This window comes from Colias philodice, chromosome 3 (assembly GCF_061535455.1).
Source record: "Colias philodice isolate Cphi_HAF_F1 chromosome 3, ilColPhil1 Martin Lab GWU primary, whole genome shotgun sequence".
In the NCBI taxonomy this organism is placed as follows: Eukaryota; Metazoa; Arthropoda; class Insecta; order Lepidoptera; family Pieridae; genus Colias; species Colias philodice.
The window spans coordinates 9,984,053-10,001,741 of NC_143088.1; the positions used below are offsets into that span (position 1 = coordinate 9,984,053).

The 17,689-nt window shown below is 33.9% G+C and overlaps 2 protein-coding genes across 2 annotated transcripts in view; both read right to left on the reverse strand.

The window, feature by feature from the left end:
• On the reverse strand, positions 1-17,123 carry Jhbp16 (Juvenile hormone binding protein 16). The gene is made up of 6 exons (XM_089714761.1): positions 16,867-17,123; positions 3,657-3,749; positions 1,444-1,591; positions 1,112-1,190; positions 762-942; positions 1-314 (listed from the first exon to the last, which is right to left on the reverse strand). The coding sequence occupies exons 1-6, from the start codon at positions 16,961-16,963 to the stop codon at positions 163-165; spliced, it is 750 nt and encodes a 249-aa protein (XP_089570887.1). The 5' UTR covers positions 16,964-17,123; the 3' UTR covers positions 1-162.
• The window catches only part of LOC149489955 (uncharacterized), a 216,607-nt gene that overhangs the window by 37,455 nt on the left and 161,463 nt on the right, over positions 1-17,689 (reverse strand). The window lies entirely within an intron of this gene.

A 17,689-nucleotide genomic window follows, 5' to 3' on the forward strand; every position in this document is an offset into this window, starting at 1 on the left:
CCTTAAAAATAATTAACAATAATGGTCTTAGGACTAGTTTAAATTATAAAGTTATTACTCGACGTATAATTGGATTATACAGTGATATTTCTGGAAGCGAACCCGCATTTTATTAAAATTTTCTATTGGTTTCTGGCACTTAATGGTCTAGTTTTCTATTGGTCAGTCTCTAATAAAGGCTTCAACGGGGAAGTGTTGGAAGGATTTGCTCCAGATGTCAGTGAAGGCGGTGCTCACGAGGTCGTTGATAAGTGGCCTTATTACTGCGAAGCCCGGCTTCCATGATGCGTTTATGATACGGTCCAATACGTTTTCTGAAATATAGTGTTGGTGAAAAGTGACGATTATATACTAGCTTGCCCGCTGCTACGTTGGCATAGTAAAATTTCACAGGCATCACGTCTATTTGCCCATATTCTTTTTCATTGTCGACTTTATTATTGTTACATATTTCATCACAATTGGTTCAGTGGTATAGACGTGGCGTAAACATAAAGGCAAACAGCCTGACACAACTCTGCTCTCAAAAATAATATCTTAACAACATTTTTCATTTATGCTTCGCTCCTATTGGTCAAAGTGTGATCTTTTATATAGTATTTTGTTTTCCTCGATAAATTGCACTATCTGACACAAAAATAATTTTACCAGTAGGGTTCGAATTGAAAATAGTTTTTTTAGATTAGCATATCCAACCAAACGAGCCATCTTTTCAGCTTTATAATATTAGTATTTGTTTCTATTAGTGTAGTTGTATTTACCCATAATGCTCCTGCCCTCCAACAGATTGCTGATATGTATGTCCATATCGCCGATATGATCGATTTCTACGTGCACGTCGACGCCGTCGCCGTTGCGTTTGATTCGAGTGGTCTGCGAGTAGTCGCGGAGGGTTAGGTTCCAACGACCCATACGGAGGACGCCTAGACCGAATGCGTCACCCTGGAATAGTAATATTATTTATTTGTGATTATGATTAATAATAGAGTAAGGCCACTAGGTAAGGTAAGTAATAACAAAAATGTATAGAGAAAGAATTATTGAGTCTTATAGGTAGAAAGACAAATTGGTTTTCATACAGAAGCAGGATATTTTTCAAAATATTAAGTACCTTAAATTCGTAATCACCTTCTAACCACTTCTCAGGGAAATATTGCGAGTAAATTATTCTTTGGTTTTCCCAATCGGTCCTGAAATATCATTATAAAATGAAAACTTTAACGATGATTTGATATTCGAAAACAGTAAAATTTGCGAACATAGTTTGTAGGAAGTTTGCTTTTATTTTTAATTTCTAAAAAATATTTTTTACTCAAATACGTTACCTACTCAATACATAATGAAATTAGCCCGAAGAATTTAATTTGGACGCCTTCAATGAAAATGAGCAAATCTCAAACTATGGTTGTTACATTTCTTTTCTTAAAGGGTTTAAAAACTTACTTATATTTAGTAACAGTGGATTGAGTCCAGCCTCTTTCAAAGACATTTTTCAAGGTAAGAGTGTAACCCATTCCTCCCACAGAACGTATTTGTTTCACTTCTGGCGCGAAGTGGGGGTCGAATGGAGCTATTCCCATTGCTGGTATTCCTGCAAAATATTCCTTAATTAGTTATAAAATCAATTAAAGCTCACTCAATTATTTGAGCGGGTAAATACTTGTAAATTTGTTTTAGTATTTTTTAGATCTCTTGTATCACTTGTAGGTAAGTTAGCCTCATTACTTTACCTATTATACAGGGTGTACCAAAAAGTAGTGATGAACGGGAGCTGAGAGGTAGAGGACCTAGAGGGCTATCCGAATCACCCCCATGTATGTTATGCGATTTTTCGTATTTTCGGAGTTATGACGATTTTTTCAATTTTTCACCTATCGCCGAGTACGATGATATTTTCACTCATGCTGACGTCAATGATTGCGGAAGATGCTTGATTTTTTTTGTGTGCTAAGCTGAAAGATAGGCCAATTCAGTATGGTAACATTTACTATCGTTAGATCTTTGAATGGAATAAAAAAAATAAATGTGTTTTTATTTTGTCCGACAACTTTTTGCGCTTCTTTGCCTTTCTCCCCGTGGTTGCCTGGCAGAGATCACTGCATAGTGATAAGGCCGCCTTTTGTGCTTTCTAATCTTATTTTTTGTAACCTTTATGTATATTTTGTTTTTTTTTTGCACAATAAAGTGTTAAATAAATAAATAATAAATAAAAAAGAATTAAATGGCAAGAAAGATAAAATTACCCAGTATGTTCACCACTTCAAGGGCCCGTAAAAAAATAAAATCACATAAAAAAAGTTTTCCGTTTGACTTTTAAAAACTTGCTCTATCTATCAGATAGCTACCCTGAAAATTTCATTTTATTATTCAGAAGGCTTCAATCGAAAAATTTAAATCTAAATGTGGTAAGTGCAAAAATTGAATTAACATGATGATCATTAAAACCAATAAATAGGTGTTTAATTACCAGAAATTTTTAAAATAACCCCGCTGTTGCTCAATGCAAGTGCGACATCACCGTAAAAAGTTGTCTTTTAAATGTCTGAATGCCCTTTTATCATTTTTAATGGTTTTTTCTGCTACTATGAATTTCCGGGTTATTTCGTCCAAATTGTGGCAGTCTCTCGACTTTGTAGTATCCCCACGGAAAAAAATCAATAGGGTTTATGTCCGGGGACCGCGCAGGCCAGGCTAAAGGGCAAAGATACCCTGAAAGATGGATTGGTCGTTGCAGCCTGCGCATGCGCCGGTGACTCCTGCCTTAAAGCCTGGCCTCCACGGTCCCTCGACCTAAACCCCATTAATTTGTTTCAATGGGAATATTAAAAAGACCTCGGTTACATGAGAGAATGCCACAATTTGGACGAAATAACCCGGAAATTCATAGTAGCAGAAGAATCCATTAATAATGATAAAAGGGCATTCAGGCATTTAAAAGACAACTTTTTACGGTGATGTCGCACTTGCATTGAGCAACAGCGGGGTTATTTTAAAAATTTCTGGTAATTAAACACCTATTTATTGGTTTTAATGATCATCATGTTAATTCAATTTTTGCACTTACCACATTTAGATTTAAATTTTTCGATTGAAGCCTTCTGAATAATAAAATGAAATTTTCAGGGTAGCTATCTGATAGATAGAGCAAGTTTTTAAAAGTCAAACGGAAAACTTTTTTTATGTGATTTTATTTTTTTACGGGCCCTTGAAGTGGTGAACATACTGGGTAATTTTATCTTTCTTGCCATTTAATTCTTTTTTTTATTCCATTCAAAGATCTAACGATAGTAAATGTTACCATACTGAATTGGCCTATCTTTCAGCTTAGCACACAAAAAAAAATCAAGCATCTTCCGCAATCATTGACATCAGCATGAGTGAAAATATCATCGTACTCGGCGATATGTGAAAAATTGAAAAAATCGTCATAACTCCGAAAATACGAAAAATCGCATAACATACATGGGGGTGATTCGGATAGCCCTCTAGGTCCTCTACTTCTCAGCTTCCGTTCATCACTACTTTTTGGTACACCCTGTATACCTATGATTAAAATGTCACGATACATAAGGAAAATAAATCAGACCGGCTGTTTAATAAAGCTCTCATTTTATTATATTGTTTATTCAAACTTATGTATGAAATGAATTGCTTACCTTTTTTGAAATACGGTCTTAGTTTATTAAACGCTCGCTTCATGCACCCATCAAAGTCTGCAGAGGATTTCTTACATGATAAGAAAATTTTTTCTGAAAAAATAATAAATACATATTAAACATCAATTATTGGATTATAATTGGCTTTATACCTTAGGCAATCCTAATAAATGCAATGATAAATTATAGTTAATATCAACAATACATAAATATTTTTAAAAGTTGTTTGTTAAATTTTCATAATTAAAATGCATACTGCTCACTGAGTACTTTACATTTATTGGCCATAAGTAGTTTTATATGTAAATATTGGTTTATTATTCAAAAATTTCACAACCCCATTAAAAAGAGTTAATTATATTAGCCTCAAGGCTATGAATTCCATGTTGGGAACATTTCGTAAGATACCTAGCTAGTGGATATGTTGCGTCAACAGCTTAACGACTTAGCATTGTTCATCCTAGCACCTCGATGCACCTAGATATTGTATGTTGTATAAACATCTATAAATACATACCGTATTAAAAATTTAGGTTGGCAATATAATAAAAATGATTGATTTGATTATGTGTGTTTGTTTGTTTGAAATGATTATAGATTCGTAAACTGCTGGACCGATTTGATTAATTCTTTCACCACCTGATAGCTAACTATGTGACCGAACCGACAGCCGGGACGATCAGCTAGTATCATTATATTTTATTTTTTGAATAAAATAAAACGTAAATAGGATCTAATATAAATAATAATTAATATAAGGCTTCATGTGGTTTTGTTGCATTTTTTGCATTCATTTGAAAATTATTATAATACATATTATCTTTCGGTTCGAGATATATTTAGTTGTCTAACTTTTTGCCTCAAAAGTTCACAAATCTGATTTTGATGTAAAAAATTACCTCTAGTCCATTATTCTTACCCAGTGCTAATCAAAATATGTAGGTAAGTAAATGTAATAGTAATCTACATTATCTCTTATATATTCTTATGTTTATAGGTTTTCGTTAAAAAATGCGTGTTGCAACACTTATATAGCGCCTTCACCTTTTACAAAATTCTCGAGATTAATTTTATTTTGTAATAGTGATGTAAACAGATTCTCGCAAGTATGAAGTATCCATGAATAATTATAATGCACGATTAATCAATAGGTACGTAGGTTATTTACTAAGAATATTCACATAGTGTAATAAATTAATTGAGACATGGAAAACAATAGTTTGTTTCAAATCTGTAAAAGACGAACAGTATATAAATCTAAAATTTTAATCTAGTAAAAAAATATTATTTTGAAATATTAACACCTCGTAATTATATGTATTACGTTACGATTAGGTTAATTTATTTGAAAGATCGATATTCAGCTCATAATAATTACAAATAAAATCCATTGTTTATTATAAAACGAATATGTATTATAATATTAAAATCTAATAATTACCCAAATGTTATGCATAGCTTGAACTTGACCAAAATATATGATTGCATTAAACTTTTGTGCGAAAATTCCTTGAGTAAATATTATCTGTTTAGAGAACTATGAATGTTAAGTACCTACAGGTATGTAGAGGCCTGTGGTAGAGGCTATAGGCGTGGCAGTTAATAGGCTTAATTATTTTTCATATTTCAAGAAGTAGGTAGGTATGATAACTTGGTAATTATTTACCATATTATTTTTATCAATGCACATTTTCGTAGCAAATTTCATTTTTTAAATTATGTTTTATATTTACAAAATAATACAGTTCAGTGAAAATATTATACCTAGGCTTAAAAATAAATACTTGATGAATAAGTTTTAAACAGTACCTTAGTATAAAATTAATATGTACATACCTTTCTACGTAGTACGTAGGTACTTGTTTTGTTGCACTTTAAATGAAGTGCGAATACCTATGTTTAATTATGAGGAAATCTTATATGCATTTGTAAGCAATCAACGATCAAGTTGCATCTGTAGAAACTTGTCAGCCACTACCTACTTCTTCCAATTTCCTAGATCTTAAAAGAAAGTGATTTCCGCATATAATTAATAACTATAACATATATTATGCTAATAAACTAATGAAATTTTTGCTACTTGTTCGAGATATTAATATTAGCTTAAGCTTGGCATACGAATGCCTACTTTGCCTAAACGAATTCCAAGATTTTTAATTTTTAAGAACGTAGAAGGGAGTAACCCCCATAGGATATATACTGATATAGGAAGAGAAGCTTATTGATTCTTACTTACTTACTTACTTCAACGGCGCAACGACCCAAAGAGGATCTTGGCCTCCGACACCAAAAGTTTCCAGGTTTCGCGCCTAAGCGCCCTGGTGTTGAGGTCTTCTACTTGGAGGATGTCCAGATCTTTTTGGACTTCGTCTCTCCAACGGTGACGAGGTCGGCCGACGGGGCGCCTACCGATCGGCTTGCTCATGTACACCCTCTTCGCAGCGCGATCGTTTGGCATCCTTTCTAGGTGACCGATCCATCGAAGGCGAGCAGCTTTTGTCTCACCAATAATGTTGGGTTCACGGATGAGATCTTCGATGTCTAGATTTTTCCTCAGTCTCCAAGTTCCCTCATCAGATTTTGTAGGTCCTAAGATTTTCCGATAGATTTTCCTTTCCGCAACTAAGAGCTTCTGTTCTTCTTTCTGGCTTAGTGTCCACGATTCGCACCCATACATTAGGATTGGTCTAATAATGGTTTTATAGATTTTGACCTTTGTTTTCCTGCTTATAATCTTGGACACAAGGATTTTATGGAGCGCTGCTGAGCATCTTAGTGCGTTTTGGATGCGGATATCTATTTCGGCTTCTCGGCGGTTAGTATCCGTAACTGTGCAACCTAGATATTTAAAGGAGTCTGTTCCTAGGTATGTAGTATCTCCGGTTACCAGATTTTTCCTACAAACTCTAGTATCTTTGTATCTTTTCATATGTAGGTATTCCGTTTTTTCCCCGCTCAGCGTATCCAATAACTTTGTGATTGCCGTTGAGCTCAATACCACCCTCAAGTATCAGGATTTTTCTAATAAGGTATTCTAGAGCAAGATTGAACAGAATTGGTGAAAGTGCATCACCTTGTTTTAGCCCAGTAAAGCCACGACAAACCTTGACTTTCATTTTGCTGGTTTCGGTAGCTACTTTTACCATTCTTACCAGTTTTTCAGGGATTTGGAAAAGTCTCAAGATGTTATAGAGTGAACCCCTGTCGACGCTGTCATATGCTTTGATAAAGTCCACAAATAGGATGTGAAGGCTCTGTGCATACTCCCACCTTTTCTCCATAATCTGTCTCAAGAGAAAGATTTGGTCAGTTGTGCTACGGTTTTTTCGAAAGCCGCATTGATAATCTCCCAAGATTTTCTCTGTGTAAGGTTCTAGGCGACCCAGTATAATATACGAGAGTACTTTATAAGCCGTAGGCAATATCGCTATTCCTCTGTAGTTAGAGCATTTTCTTCGGGAGCCTTTTTTGTGAACTGGGCATATCACACCTAGGTTCCATTCATCCGGTTGTTTCTCTTCCTTCCATATCTTAGTAATAAGCTCGTACATTTTGGAGGTTGTTATATCTTCACCGTACTTCCACAGTTCACCTGGAATACCGTCAGCTCCAGGGGCTTTGTTGTTTTTAAGTCTGGATATTGCCTTTCGCACTTCTATTGGACTTATCTCGTTTATAAGAGTATCATTATTTTCTATCACTTCAGTGATGGGGCTCCCTGCTACTGGGCAATTCAGTAAGGTCTTAAAGTATTGTTGCCACTCTTCTTTGATATCATCTGGGTTCGATAGGAGCATCCCATTCTCATTTTCCAGAAGCTGAGACGAGGGCTTGAAGGCTTTCCTGAATAGCTTTATCTCTTTATAAAACTTTCGGCTTTGGCTACCTTTACTAAGAGTTTCGACTTCCTGCAATATATTATCCAGATGTTCCCTTTTAGCATGTTTCATGAGATTTCTGAGTCGATTCCGAGCTACCCGGTGTTTGTCCTTCCATCCTTCGTCCTGTTCCATGAGAATTTTATATTTTCGTCTCTCTTCATAGGCCTGTTCGCAAGCAGTATTCCACCATTTTCTGTTCTGTGTTCTCTTTTTCCGTCCCAAGACTTTCAGTCCCACCTCTTCCATAATACCCTTAGTTTCAACCCACATTTTATTTATATCTTCTGTGTTATCTAATTCCTGAAATATATTTTTTAATTCTAATTGGAATGACTTCCTTATATCTGTATCTTTCAGTCGTTCGGTATCTAGATTAACTATTCCTTCACTGCCACCACTGCGTTGTATTCGGATTTTTGCTTTAATTTTTATGAGTAGTAGGAAATGATCAGAGTCGCAATCTGCTCCGCGATAGGAACCTATCGCTTATTGATTCTGAGAATAATAATCTAATTACTGGAAAATCGTCTTCGTCGCCTATCTATTGCTAGCCACTGATGCAATGTATGTAGGTACAAACGTGTAAATAAACTCAGATAATCCATTTGAACATCAAGATAAACGAATCGTGAAATGTGGTTTTATGGGTAAATACACACCTATATGAACTGATGTTATGAAGATAAAATACAATAAAGTAGGTCGTTATGTTATGTTAATTCTTTGGTTATAGAACAATAATAATAAATAAGTAATGTGCGGTTCCAGGCTCCAGCACTCTCTGATGGTATTTTAAATATTAAGAATATTTTATAATTGATTTTCCGATTATGATCAAATATTTTATATTGAGTTTTCTGCTATTACTTAAATATTATTACTAGGTATAAAAACGATCTAACCAGATCAAGGGCGGATCCAGCCTTAGTGCCAGGGGGGGGTCACATAGACGTGGGCAATTTTCAAAAGCTATATTTTGGTAATTTAATTGATACGTAGATTTAAAAAAAATTGGTCAAGTGCGAGTCGGATTCGCGAACCAAGAGTTCCGTACAAACATTTTTATATGTTTTAATATTAAATTTATGCTCTTTGCAATTTTTTCTTTATCTGTGCAATAAGACGTAAGTTTCTATTAAATAAAGATTAAATATCAAGATTCTGTGTTCACGGGAAGTACCCTCTAGGTTTTGATTCCTGGCAACACTTGCGAATGTTGATAAGCATGAAATGTATGTTTTAGCAATTTTTCCTCCATCTGTGCTGACATTGCTTTTAACCAAATTTCAGAACTCTGTGTTCACGGGAAGTGAAGAAGTACAATAACTATAGATTTTGATTTCCTTGCGATAATGTCGAAATTTGCGATAATTTACAGCATAAACGTCTGTATCTTTTGATTGCGTTGGCTTATAAGTTTGATTTTTTCACAGCTTTAACCGTAGATTTGAGTATTCGGTATGAATTTCAGATTGATACCTCCACGCGTTCCTGAGAAAAAGGGTCTTGACAGGCAGACAAACTTGAAAAAAATATATTTTTTGCAATTATTCCTGTATCTGTACTATAGTTAAAAAATTTTAAAAATATTTTTTTATATTATAATCTAAGGAAAGATTCATGCTTTTCGCAATTAGTAAACAAAGTCGTTGTCTCTGTGCCTATGTCCCTATGTATGATTAAATCTTTAAAACTACGCAACGAATTTCGATGCAGTTTTTTTTTAAAGATAGAGTGATTCAAGGGGAATAGTTGTTATATAATTTACTAGCTGTTGCCCGCGACTTCGTCCGCGATTCGGTCGTTTTTCGTCATTCGTCGTTTAAAAAAAATACGTGACACTTTATTTTTGAATGTTCTTAATTGTCTCTTATAAAATTTAACTACATTAAAATTGAATACTCTGATAAGAAAATCTTAAAATCATCGAAAATCATAGACATCGAATATCTGAGGAAAACATGAATGAATGTGATTTAAATTCTACATTTCTTAGTAATTAAAATAATAATCTAAATTAAATGTAGATTAACAGTTTGAGCGCACCATTATAGAATATGTACCTAAGTAATAAATTACGTTAGTTTACATAGTAACTTTACTAAAAACACGATGACTTTCTTTCGCGCTCGGTACCACAAACTAAGCATGTTTGTGGTACGTCACTTTACGCCTCACGAGTTCCCCTCCGTTGCTATGCGAAAATACATTCGTCGCCCTACTGTAGGAAAAATTGTAATACTGTGGCCTGGGCGTTATAACACGCTCAGGGAATTCCTGAGTGCTGATAGACTTCCGTCTATCGGCATTTATACCAATTTTATATTAATATCACCATCTTGAGTAAAAGCTTCTAATGTCGATTTAAAACGCATATATACGGATTAACCTGATGAATTAACATGTTCTAAAATTGTGAAATGAGTTCAGTTTTAAATTCGAGAAATATTGATTTCTTGTATTCGATTATTCGTCGTAGTCGAATACAAAATATATTTAAAGAAACTTAGGTTGGCCTTCAGGCAAAAGGGATCCTATCAAATGATAAACTTGACCTTGTATCTTAAAAGTAAGAATGAAAGGAGCATCTGATAATTGTTGAGCACCAAAGGATCATTTAAAACGCAATACTATAAGAGCTAATATTGTCTAAGAACTGTTTAGATTGCACATGTTCCTCTAAAACTTAAAAGTAGTGATTTCAAAGGTTCCGGCGTATCTTCAAACGAAAGCCGACTCCTTACTCCACTTTAAAGCATTACAAAAAGAACATACTACGTTAATATCGCCTATACAGAAGATGATCTGTAATCAATTGTGAGGTTATAAGCAAACCCACTTGTATATTATTTTGTCGGACCACACCACCGAATTTGTAGATTGATCTTCTATGTTTACCTCTAAGTCATTAAGACTATGTCGAAATCTGTCTGCAATAAGACGGGCCTCTCGCTATTCGTCCGTTTAAAGAGACCAATAGTTTCAATTCTTAATCTTTCATTAAACAAACTTATTAATCGTTCTTGTCTCAAATAATGGTAATATTCGCGTCCCTACTCTAGTCATTGCTTATGCTCATGTTCATCTTCGAGAGATCGAATAATATTTGTCAAACGGTGCACCCTATTATTTGTCAAACGGTCTTCATATTGAGTAAAAGTTTCAGAATTCTCGAGATAAAATATGACGATCGTGATCAGCTGTGAGACGTAATTCCCTCTCAGTGAGGGTTTCGGTCTCACGGGATAGTACAATATGCCATTTGCGATCAGCTGTGAGACGTTATATATACCCTCAGTGAAGGTTTCGGTCTCACAGGATAGTACATGCCGTTCGCGGTCAGCTGTGAGCCGCAATTCTCGTTGTGAAGCGGTTTCAGGTTCGGCATAACACATGTTGTTTTCGGTCAATAGTAAGCCTCTTATCTCTAACGATCCTTGAGAACTCTTATTTCTCATTTTCTTAACTTTGCTCGAATTTCGATATATAAAGATTTTTTAGGTGGCACTGATGCGGGTGAATAAAAATTAAAACGGACTAAGAGTGTTATAATCTCAATCATCATCATCAATACATATAATAAAATTGTGGAAAAGTGATGTCTGTACAATTAAAATATGTAGAAAAAAATTAGCAGGTGTTATTATTATCGAGAAATCGAGAGAAACCATTTTTTTCTCTTAAAAGCTCCCCCCCCTCCCACTTCCCGAACTCCGATTGACCGTAATTTATTTTTCCTTACATTTTTATCATATCCTTTTCTAATGGGTTTCATCCTACTGCGATTTTTTTTTGTTTCAAAAATTATCTACCCTGGTGTATAGGTAAATTTTCCACATAAAATGTCCTTTAAATTATGTCGTATTATATTTTTAACCCCCGACGCAAAAAGACTGGTGTTATGTGTTTGACCGCTATGTATTTCTGTGTGTGTGTGTGTGTCTGTCTATGGCACCGTAGCTGGCTAACAGGTAAACCGAATTAGATGCGGTTTTTTTTGTTAGGCAGAATATTTTCCGACGCTGGTTCTTAGATAAAGTGTATCAAAATTGGTTCATCCACTTATTATACCTACATAGGGGTAAAAGTGGGAATGAAAAAAATGAAAGTTATAATTTATTTTTAAAGATCGTCGGGAAGTTTATGAAATTATTTATTCCTTTTTCTATACACTTTTCTTCGTCTAAACGGTTTAGTTACGTGCTCTCTCTCTCTTCAGCCTTTAGTTACGTGCGTGAGACAGGAAAGATCTAATTTGGATTTGTTTCTGGATTTGATAAAAACTGAGTATCGATTAAGCTGATCAGTGGCTACTGGCTACACCATCATCCGTTTAAGAAAGGAAGGAAATAGAATTTGCTCCTCTCCCCCCCCCCTGGTTCCTAAAAAATAATATGACATAATTTAAAAGAAATTTTACGTAGAATTAGTTAGGCATTACTTTTTTGATTTTCGATATTATATACTAATCATAATTTTTAATTACAATATGTAGTAACTATTTGGTATAGGTTAGGCATTTCATTTCTTGATTTTCTTTAATAATTTGGTACGTAAGTTTTTTAGCTCAGTTTAGTAAGAAATTTTAATAACAATTCTTTTAATTATTTATGGTAGTACAACAGTACAGTATGGTTGTACGTATTTACTCAATAATTGTATGTTAAGTAGTAATTCAGCATGGGCGTAGCCACGGTGGGGCTGGGTGGGGCGCTTACCCTGGCTTTGATCTGGTAGGTACTAATTGTGAAGGGGAGTGGGCGTGGGCGTGGGATTGGGACTGAACGTGGCATATGGCGTGGGAGTGCGAGTGGGCGCGGGAGTGGGAGCATGAAAATAAAAATGATTTTTTATTGTTGCCCCACCCTGAGCCCATGGTCATAGGTCCCATAGTCACTATTCCACGCGAACGAAGTCGCGGGGACAGCTAGTAGACAAATATAATCAGAAAGCTTTGAACTCCTAAGCTCAACCATAAAAGATAGACATTTATGATGTCGGGAGATATTTTTTATATAATATGGAGAACATTTCTTTCATACTTGATTTCTGTGTAGCTTTAACCATTAAGATACACGCATTAAGAACGCACACGCGACGAAAGCTTAAAAATGGAGTTGCTGCTCTGCTCACGAATATGAAAAATAATTGTACCAAGTTTCGTTTAAATCCGTCGAGTAGTTTTTGTTTCTATAACGGTTATACAGACAGACAGACGGACAAACATTTTTGACGTCGATGTCGATCTCTAATCACCTCGTGATAGTTATTTAGGAAATATATTTCATGTGCAGAATTGACCTCTACAGATTTAATATAAGTAGGTATACATATATTTAGATTCCAATTTCCATGTAACGTTAAATTCGACTATATAATAACTAACAGACAACGCAGGTTACTCTCGTTTCCGTAAGTTGAGGCGGCTACATATTCGGTCCTAATAACATGACTTTTTGTGAACGAAACGACAGCGCGGTTTAATTCGATGGCAACACCATCAGAAAAAAGGAAATATTTTTAACGTTGAAAAAATATTATGATTTACACTATTAATACTATTTTAACATTAACACAAAATATAAGACTGTGAGTGTGTAAAAATAAATCCAGCTAGTTTCACATCACACTTATGTTTATAATTAGGTATACGACATGAAAATATATTAATTACCAAGCAATAATCATACAGATAAATACTGAACAAAAGTATTAACAGTCAAAGTATATTTTTACTAACAACATGTAAATGATGAAGGAATAATAATTATCAACGAACTAACCTTTTTGTATTAGAGTCCCGCCTCGTGATCGAATTATTAAAACACGAAGATTTTTAAAAATGTAACCAATGAACACAATCAATTTTAGATTAACTGTAATGGTGTCTAGACATCTACCCTCACTTTTAAAAATGTAGTATATTCACACGAATTATATAAGCGCACCTTATAGGGAAGGGAAGATTTATTATGGGTTAAAGAGTTAAATAAATAAATAACATAATTATATTTAAATTATTAATTTTTAACATTGTGTTCAGTAGTGTTAACATGTAAATTGATTTGATTTTTACGAAATCTCATAGATGGCGCTGAATCAAATTTGTCTTTATAGTACTAAGATTCATTAAACAGTTTCTCTGCCCAAATTACGTAAATGACGTAGTTTTTATAGTGTAAAGCTAGATAATAGCATGGCTTACTCAAAAACAACATTTAAACATGAGTCTTTAGATTGTACGCTGTCGTAGTACACGGAATACGTAAGAAAAGTAAAGGTTCACAGCTCCTCCCCCGGAGGTGATAGCATGATAATATGTTTAAAAAAACCTCACACGACCTGTTAGTAATATTCATGCAAAATTTGAAGTCAATCTATGCAGTACTTTTCGAGATTAGCTCGGACAAACATACAGACAAACAGACAAACAGACAAACAGACAAACAGACAAAAATTCTAAAAACTATATTTTTGGCTTCTATATCGATTATAGATCATGGATTATGTATTCTTTTAAAAAAATATTCAATGTACAGTTTTGACTTTCCTACGATTTTATTATATGTATAATATAGATAAGGATTTAGAGAAAGCGGGCGAAGCCGCGGGTGGTAAGCTAGTCTGCGTTATAAGACGTTTGATTGTACTCAATTTCATGACTCTGTGTACTCGGGAACTACCCTGTAGGTTTTGATTTCTTAGGGAGTGTCGAATTTTGCGAAAAATTTCAGCATTTACAGCTGCATCTTTTGATTGCGTTGGCTAAAACGTTTGAATTTTTCACAGCATCAAGGGACCGTAGACCGTAGGATTTCGACATTAGCAAGGGAATCAATACCTGCAGGGAGCACCCTGTCCCGTAAACACAGTCTTGAAATTGAGTAAAAAGTATCGTGTTATAGCACAGATGTTGTAATAACTGCGAAAATCCTAATTATTTAATTAAATTAAATAAAAATATACATGTATTTAATTGATATTCACATCAGAACTCAGGTCTATAATAACTTAAATCTGTTATTTAATTCAAATTCTAAGTCAACGCAATCTGAAGAAAAAGCAATTAGAGCCGCATATTCTGTAATTTGCAACTATACTTGCAAGGGAATCATCAATCAAAACCTACAAGGTATACTTCCCGTGAACACAGTCTTGAAATTTGGTTAAAAGCAACGACCTAGGCACTTACAAGCACAGATAAAGAAAAAAATCCTTTAAACAAAATTGTAAGATACAACATAATGAAAAAATATGTTTGCTCGGAGTCCTCGGTGCGCGAGTCCGACGCGCATTTGGCCGATTTTTTGTTGTAATTTGACTGTATTTTCTGTTGTTCATTTAAAAAAAAATTTGCTATTTTATGTCTTATCCACGAACTGGGATGTTTCGATATTTGAGGTTTTGTGTGAAAAGTGTAACAGCAAAAGTTGTAGAAAAAAAATTAATTACATACAATGATACAACTTTACCATTACACTTTAATCCGCAGATATAGATTTTTTTAAAAATCGAAAAACCTGTTTTTTGTCCTTTAATTACGACCACAGGTCGACCCTAATAAACTTTTTCTATAATTTTTGTTATATTCTCTTCCGTTACCGTTTGTAATTGATTTCATTGTTCTACAGGGTGTCCCGCTATTGGTATACTAAGCGCGAAGGAACTTGTAGTTTTGCATACACTGATCACGTAAAAAATACTTTAAAAAAAAATTACGTCCAAAATTTTTTGCTAAATTTTTCCTGAAAATCCATGTTTTCTTCTCTAGCTTAGCGCAGCCGGCATATACCGCTTCTCTAATATGAGCATTTTATCTATGAAAACATAATCTTAAACGATAGCTCACGTGCTGGTGGCAAAATTGGGCGGCTCGCTTGTTATGGGTGTACACATAGAGTTTTAAGAATTCATCTATTTGAAAAAAAAATGCGTCTGGAATTTTTTAATTATTTTTTACGTACTCAGCGTATGCAAAACTATAACCTCCTTTGAGCTTAGTATACCAACAGTGGGACACCCTGTATATTACTTTTATGTCTCAAAATTCAATAAAAACATCATGTTGAACAGTTTTAATTTGTTAATTTAAAAAAGTTAATATTAAATTAGTGGTCCACTTAGGTCGTGGACCTAGCCCAGGGGGGGGTCATGACCCCGTGACCCCCCCCCTGGATCCGCGCTTGAACCAGATACGCCCTTCCAAAGTTATGGAGTTAACCACGTTAACCCTTCTTTATTGGCGGTATTTCCATTTAAAAGGTAGGTTTTATTAATATCTACGTATTTTATCATTCACAAATAGTGCTGTAGTCAAAACATACATTAGAAGCAATTGTAAACGCAATGTTCGAAAAGTAAACATAAGTTTGTAAACAGTCATCAATGCCATGCTTGTACCTGGTTAATTTTAACACACAAAGTTACTACTTATTTGTTTTGCAAGAATGATTATTACGATATAATAATATAATAATGACGTTAGTAAAAATTAAAAGTTTATTTTTGCCAAACGTGCATAATTCCGCATCTTGTATAGTTTTTGCTCTACTAGGTACTCTCTTTTACCGGTATTTTATAGAGTATTTATTACAATAATGTTTATTTATTTATACAGAAAAGATCCAACTGTTAATTAAATCTAAAATAAACCGATCATTATCTGTTTCTGTGGAGATGTTTCTTATCGTACATAGGGGTGCCCTTTTTATTACATAATATTAAAACATTTCCTTATCCAATATTTTTTTTAATTTATTCAAAGATGTACTTACTACATTTTTATGATAATTGCTATGATCTTATTACATTATAATTACAATAATTTAATAATTTTATGACGACTGTTTCAAAATTGCAAAATGACCTTATTTGCCAAAACTTTATTCTTGAATGCAACTTATGTAATGGTAGTCGACCAACGACCCACATTCGTAACTTGTTACCAAAGGTTAACTATCATATTTTGATACTGAAAAAATATTTTTATTTAAATACTTAAGTATTTAAAAATATTATTTCATGATTTGATGATCGCGCATACGTACCTAATATTTAGAGGCTTGTTGTGATGTTAAAACAGGTTGTGTTGTATGAATTTATTTATATACAAAATTCCAATGAAAATAGCTAATTTTTGTTGATAAAAGTAAATAGACCCTATACATGTGATGATCACAAATATAATTAAAATGTTAATATTTAAACAATATCTAAATATCAATTGCTTTATAAATGAATTTAATTTTATATACTTTTCAATAGAAAGTAGGGACAGTTCAGCTTATTTGTTTTTCGTTATGTTTACATGTAGATCAATAAACACTTACGTATTTCTATTTCTTCCTTTTCAGAAACTGTTATTTGCGATAAACATAACACCACAGCACAAACACTGAGAATTGTCGAATGCATTTTATACATCATTTTTTTCGTTAATCGCAGATCTTTATTGAAACTTGTGAGAACTTAGGAACGTAATATGAGGTCTGTTAAGAAGTTTTGAATGCAGCGCACTTGTCCGTCACCGCTAAGGTCTGAGAAAGTACCCCTACCGATGCGTTGCGACAGCCAGCGGTCTCAACGTTCGTAGATGTATGTTGAATATCAGTTCAGGGCTAATGCTAGCTTATTATGAGTAATTGGATATTTATATGCGTTTGATTATAATATGCATTGCATTTGATATTGTAGACTAGTTGACGCTTGCGGCTTGGTTCGCATCGGTTATGAATTTTTCAAAGAAAGGTTATGAATTTTTGAAAGACAGACAGACAAATTTAATAAATTTTTGTTGATTGTTTTGTGTCGTTTACGTTTAGTCGTCGTTGGAAGTAGTGTTTAAATATTAAAATAATTTTTTCCTAAATAAAGGGGATTCCCCTATTTCGGTACTAGAATAGAGTTCCCCTTCAGTTCCTGTTCCACTTTATTGATGTAAAATATTAAAATAGTTTGATGTTTAAATTTTATTTTCATGCTCTACAAAACTGTGACAAAACGCTGTGAGATTATTTACAAAAATTCCCCATTCTAATTATTTTACAATTTGAGTATTCTGAATATTTTTTTTTAAATATGCAGTAAACACCTTTAAGACGGATAGAATAGAATCATGTATGGAAGTTTACCGATTTCCACAGCGATCATAAA